At 36.4% G+C, this 7,676-nt stretch overlaps 1 protein-coding gene across 1 annotated transcript in view; it reads left to right on the forward strand.

Annotated features, from left to right (window-relative positions):
- ITGBL1 (integrin, beta-like 1 (with EGF-like repeat domains)) overlaps positions 1-5,217 on the forward strand; it is a 241,404-nt gene extending 236,187 nt beyond the window's left edge. Inside the window, exons 9-10 of the mRNA XM_012644458.1 lie at positions 3,207-3,320; positions 4,357-5,217. Of these exons, the coding sequence (XP_012499912.1) occupies positions 3,207-3,320; positions 4,357-4,448 (206 nt within the window). The 3' untranslated portion in view covers positions 4,449-5,217. The remainder of the gene's footprint in view (positions 1-3,206; positions 3,321-4,356) is intronic.
- The last annotated feature ends 2,459 nt before the right edge of the window (positions 5,218-7,676 follow it).

The following is a 7,676-nucleotide window of genomic DNA, read 5'->3' on the forward strand; positions in this document are numbered from 1 at the left end:
TGATTCTTGTCAGGCCCCACTTCATCCAAATAAGTCCAGAGTACACCCACTCACCCACCCATCACCCACCCCCCCAGCACCCCCATTCCATGTCCCCAGAAAAGAAAAACGGTCAAAGTTATGCTTCACAAAACCAATCTCAGCCTGGCGTCATTGCCAATAGGACTGTCCAGGCAGACCTGCAGGAACAAGCAGCTCACGTCTGAAGCTACTGCACAGGAAAGTTTTTGTGGTGAGAGACATCATAGTTAGGTAGATAGCTAGATAGAAGGTAGATTTAATTAGATTGAAGTCTTAACTGTTATTTACTGCCTATGTGGTCTAGGGGCAATTTACTTATCCTTACTGTACTTCCATTCTCATCTTTGAAGGCAAAATTTCATTTCTTTCCCCTTCTTAAGTCCTAAGAATGCTCTGAAGACACATGAGAAAATGTGGCTGACTCCCCAGGTATAGAAGCCAGCAAATAGCAAGAAGGGAGATGGGAACATTCTTAAAGGTTCTTCTATTGGGAAAGAAACTGAATGGATCAGTGGTGTTGTGGTTATGAACTTACCACCGCAGAGCTCCTGCCAAGATTGGCCGGCTGCTGTCTGGATGGGCTGGGTCTCAGGGGTGTGAGTGGGTCCTGGCCAGCTGGGTTGAACAATTGCTCACCTCTTGGTAGTCATGAAGCCCATATCTGTCTCATAGAACTTCTCCCTAAGTTGTCCCAGAGAGGGACAGTTTGACCTTCGTTACTGTTGAAAACAGCCAGAGCACTCTACACGAAAAGTGCTGTAATAGGTCCTAATAATTATTCACACTGCGTTATGAGTAAATGTTATCCATTCCTAGTTTCACAAGCAGTAGAAGAATTTCCTACCTCTAAGATGCACTGAACTTTGACAAACAGAAAAGAATAACACAGCTGGGAAAATGCTGACCTAGAAAAGCTACCGTTTCATGGCACGTACAAAATCAATCCTCATTTTTCATTCTAACCGTTTCATTTGACTAGTAGACTTTTGGAACTGGAACTTACTCGTCAAATTTTCTATCCATATATACCATATTAACTTTGGCTGAGCTTATGAGTTTTAGGAAAATACTTTATTGCAGCCTGAAGCTAAGCATTCCAGAAGCCAGAGCAGTGATTAGAATAGTTCCAGGGCCAGAGGATAAAGTCAAAGATGAAATGTGAGATCTTTCTATGAATTGTGACACACACAAAAATATATCCTAGGTGTAACATATGAATATTGTGGACATATAAAATAATTTACATTTGTTGTAGAAATAATTTTGCAGTGTAAGGAGATACTACTTAGGAACGATTAAAACAGTCTTCAAATAATCTTCCTCCACTCATGGAAATATAACTCTAAATATGGTTCCTTCTGAGAAAATTTCCCTGATAGTCAGTGAAATACTCCCTGTTTTCTTTGTTGGCACATATATCACTAACCTACTTTATTTTAAAAAACAGTTGAGTGTTGAACATTTTCATGTTCTAAATTTGAAAGAAAGTGTTTAAAATTAGGATAAATAAATTTCTAAAACAGAGAAACTGTGTACCTGAGGAGATCAAGAGGGGACCACTATCCATCGCAGAGTGACCTGGGAGGACCAATTCCTGGGTCCAGAGAAACCACCAGCCTGTCAGTCACTCATCAGGACTGAACAATGGCTATATTTTGCTCAGGAACATGCAAATCAACCAAGACCCTCAGGAAAACAAGTCAAGACTAAATGAAATTATGCTGTCACTAAGCAAGAAGTTAAAAATAAATGTAAACACAATTCTCATGCTATAACTAATTTTGACTACTCTCTTACCTTGAGAAGTATGACAAGGAATGGAAAAAGTTTAATTTGGCTATTAGGGATTCTTGCAACTAAACTGCATACACTAGTTTCCATGATATGAAATATCACATAGTGCTTAATGCTTAGGACACATCAACACAGACCCCTTCTTGGTATCTGTGATAAGTATAACCTCATTTTCCTAATTATTTTAATCACCCAAGTTGTTAACTCAATTTTTAATCACTGTGTTTCAAAAAGATGCTAATGATTAATTCCTGACCACCCCCCCCACACACACACACACCTACCCACATATATTTTGAATTAACCAAGTCTGGAAATTTTGTTAAATATGTCAAAATACTTTTTCTACGTCACATTCTCTTAAGGTGATTTTTGACCTGAAAAGTTTAGTGACAACCGTCTTTTAGTAAAAGGAAATCGCATTTGGAAAGAATGGCCAGGCCAAGGAAATGGATGAAAAGGGAAGTCCTTTTTATTTGTTTCTTTTTCATTTTAAAGTTGGCTTTCCTGCTGTAGTGGAAACAGTTTTGCCCTGTGAGGGCCTTTTAGCCTGTCATGTAAAGATGTTTAGACTGAGAGAAGTTTCTTCTCTTTGGGACACCATTTACCTCATTTATTTTCTTTGATTTTACATATACCATTAATAAAATTCTTGCTCAATAACCCAAAATCGTTTTAATAACCAAAGGGGAAGTTTTATTTAATTAGGTAAGAGGATAAAAGAGGGGAAATGGGCAAAGTAGAAGGGAAGGTGGTTGAACCCAGGGAAAAGGATGAAGGGCAATTAGCATTATGCTTGATTATGTGGACAATCCTGAGGATGAGGTCTGATAAGTCAACAGACATGAATGGTCCTCTGTGCATCCTTAGCATCCTTAGCACTTTAGCCACCCAATATGCAGGTACGTTCCTACCTTGAGAAAATCATGTAAACGAAAATCCAAAATTCTGAGCCCAATAATTTAGTTGTTATTTTAATTATGAATGCATCCTCACCTAACAGAATTTACTTTTCAATTCCTTTAAAGAACAGGCACTTTAAAAACATGACTCCATTCAGAAAACAATACCTATTTTTGAATATCTTTTTGGAAGGTCCTTGGAAGGATCAGCTACATTCTGCTCTCATTGACATTTCAACCAGACTGGGCCGTGGGACATTTGCTCAAGGCTAATTGCAACTGTCTGGATCCATAATGAAGGCTTTCCTGGATGACCTTTACGAATTACAGCAAGTAAAGCTCCCCTCTGAGAAACTGGCCATTCAATAAACTTTTACCTTCGGAAGATAGGTTATTAGAAGCCTATTGTCAGCGTGTCAACGATATTCTAATCTATATGGAAACCTTTAGTTATACCGTGATGGCCAGTCATACCCTTTGTAATTTCAGGTTCTTGTCATTGTGGAAAGTGCATTTGTTCTGCCGAAGAATGGTATATTTCGGGGGAATTCTGCGACTGTGATGACAGAGACTGCGACAAACATGATGGCCTCATTTGTACAGGTGCAGTATCGACCTACTCTAATTGTTCTATGCCACAGTTTACAATAGGACCAAATGACATCCATCACACGATGCTTCAAGTGGCTGGACATGGTGGCTTTCATATGATCATGGGTCAGCTGATAATATGAAGTAACTATGAAAAGGGAAGTGGGCATTTGGGAGTAAGCACTAGCATAGTTTCCAGGCATATAAGAATACAAAAGAATGAAGCTAAATTATACAATTATTGGGAAACTTCCCCAAAGTAATTGCCCCTCAGACTCACGCATATGCAGTTACATATTGAAAAGAGCAAAGAATTCTCTTGGCAACCATTTTAGTTTGAACATGGTGTAGAGAGTAGAATGTTTTTAAACACCATCCAGGTACTACTAGTTGATGTGTTGGCTGTTTTCAGGGAAATGGATGTGTGTATACAGGCAAGGGAGAAGTGGGGGCAAGGTGTAAAAGAGGCTCAGCAGTGCAATAGCCACTGCCATCCTTATTTATTGAGTCTTAATAATTGGTTGTAAAATACATTTGCTTGACCAAGTTACAGGGGAAATGGAGGCATGTATATTTTCTCTCCTCATGCCACTTGAAGGTAAAAGATAAATATTTGTGTGTGTCATTAAGTCAGACAGTTGCTTTCTGTCCATCCCTACTATACAAGACTACTTTTCCAGCTAATTATTTGGGCTGTCTCAGATTATGTCAAGGAGCTTTATGTTTTTCAGTATTTATTCATAAGTCAGAAATAACTTGCTCTCTAAGGAAAAACAAAGTCATGACAGGGAAGCCCTGCCGGAGTGATACAGGATGGTTACTATATGATCTGTAGATGGTGGCACCAAATAAATACCATTAATTGTTGGAAAGATTAGATTTCTCACAGCTCATTAATAAGATGTAACAATAAGATCACTGCACAATAAGAAAATCTACCAAGGATGAATGAAATGGTTTTATTATGGACACTTAGAGTTTATAACAGCATATTTAAACTTGGTGCATTTCAATCATGATAATGATTCTCATGTGTATTTTATTGCAGGGAATGGAATATGTAGCTGTGGAAACTGTGAATGCTGGGATGGATGGAATGGAAATGCATGTGAAATCTGGCTTGGCACAGAATATCCTTAACAATCACATGGGAGAGGACTGGAGTCTTACTTTCTAGGCCATTAGAACATATAAATGCAAGGAAACCATGTATAATCACCACTAGGACAGGTTCAACAGACCGTTGTATGTTTTTCTATTTCTGAATGCCTGAATGGAATCTGGATACTCATTACAAATGAGTTAACCAAACTCTGTTATAAATAACACTAAAAGACTTTTTCTTCTATAATAAACATGAGTGGTTCTCAACGAGGGCAATTTTGCCATCCAAAAGACATTTGGCAACGTCTACAGATGATTTTGATGGTCACACTGGATGGGGTGGAAGGGTGCGGTACAGGCCTCTAACCGGTAGAGGCCAGGGATACTCTGAACATCCCACTGTGCACAGGACGCCCCTGTGACAAAGGACTGTGTGACTCCAAATGTCAGTAGTGCTGGAGTTGAAAAACACTGAATTACAAAGTTGTTAGAAATCCACATTCCTGCACAAGAAAGACTATATTAGAATCTAAGGAAAAGATACATCTTCACGTAAATCAATTGATGAGATTTTTCCCGAATTCTCTATCACTCAGCATCTCCATATGGGAATAGTAAAGATAACACACATGAGGTATAATGTCAGCTTGGGGGTGGATCAAGGGAAGAGTCTGGTCATTTTTAGCCATAAAGTCATTTGTCTAATCTCACTTTAAACTTGCAAAAGATTATCTTAAGATAAAGGAAGAAATTATGAAAAATGTACAATTTAACATTTTTAATAAATAGCGACAGAAGTTGTTTACAGTTTTTGTCAATATATATTTACCTACTGATAATTAACAAAAAAAAATAAATTGCTATTCAGGGATATGCATTTTAGGTTCCTAGAACTGAGGGATCACATTTTTAAGACTAGGCAGGGGTAACATGCACAAGAAATCTGATTTTTGATTAATTAATTTATTTCATGGCCTTTTAAAAAGACAAAAATCTAGTTAGGTATCTGATGGGCCTGAAATATGCATTCATTTCCCTTAAAAGACTTGCTATCTTCTGAGGATGCCTAACTGGAAAAGTGGGGTCATGAAAGAAGTCAAGAAGAGATACTGGGATAAAACGGCACTAATCTCAAAAGCTCAGAAAAGGACCAAAAAAAATCTAGAAATGGCTTAAATATAAATTTCAAATATTCACTCAGTGTTAGGAACAAAATGTTTATTTTTTTAATGGTGAAACTTTGCTCTGTATGAAATTCACATTGGATTATGAAAATGTACAATAATTGGGACTTCCCTTACATATTTACAGGTAAATCTACTTAAACACATTATTTTAGACAACCTTTAATTATTTAGAGCTTTAAAAAACCCACTTTTTTCCTAAATGTGAATTATTTTGTAAAATCCTAGAATAATGTAGCAAAATCATTTTCATATTATTTTAAGATGAAAATTTTTACTTGGAAATTTTATTTTAATGATGTAAATATTCTAGAGTCATGGCTTGGACTTTTTAAGTCAAATCACCAAAAATAAATATGCATCTGCTGAGTTACTTAAAAATATAATATTGAAAATTATTTTAAGAGAAAATTTAACTGGTGCTGATTTTTATAGTACTAATAATGTTCTCATAATTTAATAGATTTACAAAATTGTTATCTCTATCCTGAGATTAAGGAGTGCAACCGTATTAGTTGTATCTCTATTGTTGAGTATGTAAATGGATCTATCAGTTTTGTAAAATGAGGGAAATATAAGTAGCCAAGAAATAACATAGATTATATTCTTTTTTCTTCTGTATCTAAACATTTGAAGCCTCAGAAAAACCTGTTATAATTGTTCAGTAGCAATTTTGATGACTTATTGGATGATGTACAGGCATTGGAATTCATTACAGTATCTAGCCATCGTAATACAAGTGACCTTCAGATTCCTGTATCACAGTGCTTGGCTTTCTATAAAGGATCAGATAGTAAATATTTTAGACTTTGTGAGCCACATACGTCTCTGTCTTACATTCTTCTTTGTTTGTGTTTAATACTTTACAACTGTGAAAAAAATAAAAATTCATTTTGAGCTCCCAGACCATACCAAACCAGATTGGGGGTTGGGTTGGCTTGTGGCTGAGCAGCAGTTTGCCGCCTTCTGCTCCCCAGGAGCTGCCCTGAATTCCCTGGAGCTCATCACACGACCTCAGATGTGTCTTATTTTGCTTTAAAGTCTCTATATGTCATTACCTCTTTTCGTTAACAACTACAACCAACATGCTGCTCTTTTTTATATTGTCACAGAAGTGTCAAAAATGTCCTTGGCATTCAAGTTTTCTAGGAAAAAAAGTTTAGATATTGGAGAAACTATTACACCATCAAGTTCAAAATGTGATTTGTCTAAATTTTTGGACAAAGATGAAAATATGTTAGTCAGTTATGTTCTGGGATTCATTTCGTGACAAATTATAGAACCAAAACTGACTTATAGCATAAGTCACATAGTACCTAAACTCTAAGAAGTGCTTTTTCTTTGAAAACAGAAATAGTTTACTTTTACTTCTTTCCATCTGCTATAATTGTGTGTGTGTTTGTGTGTGTGTGTGGTTTTGACTGTAGTGATACAGAGATAAATATATTTATTAAGATGCGATTGAATTTATACTTTTTAGATTGGAAAAAATAAAACTAACAGTTACATGTAAAGACATAAATTCTAACCTTCTTAAATGTGATTTTGTACTTCAAACTTAGACTCTAAGATACAAACTCTCTCTTAATAACAGGCAGAGCAAAAGTGAACTTGTAATGGGTGGGAAAAAATTAGCAAATCTCATTGATTTGTTCGTGGTTTTGGGAATTTGCAGTGGAATTAATGTCAATTGGAAGGGATGCAACAAGTTTGCACATAGTGTCAACACTAAGCCTGCTTGTTTGGCAACCCAGCACTGAGGAATTCCTCCACAAGGACTTTTCCAAAAAAGTCAACCAAAGCCCTAAGACATATGAGGAAAATCACTATACCCATTGCTTTTCTGGGCTCCTTGAGCTTATCTGGATTCCAGCAGCTCATTGGAAGGAATGGCCTCTACCATCTCAAATGCAAATACCATCTGTGCCAGATATCAGAATTAGACTGAGTGAAAACCAAGGGAAAAAAAGTAAAATATATGTGTGTGTGTGTGTGTGTATATATATATATATATATAATATATATATATATATATATATATATAAACTCAGCCTTAGTTTGCAGAGTCAACTGTCAAAAC

The sequence above is a fragment of the Propithecus coquereli genome, unplaced genomic scaffold (assembly GCF_000956105.1).
Source record: "Propithecus coquereli isolate 6110/MARCELLA unplaced genomic scaffold, Pcoq_1.0 Scaffold212, whole genome shotgun sequence".
NCBI lineage: Eukaryota > Metazoa > Chordata > Mammalia > Primates > Indriidae > Propithecus > Propithecus coquereli.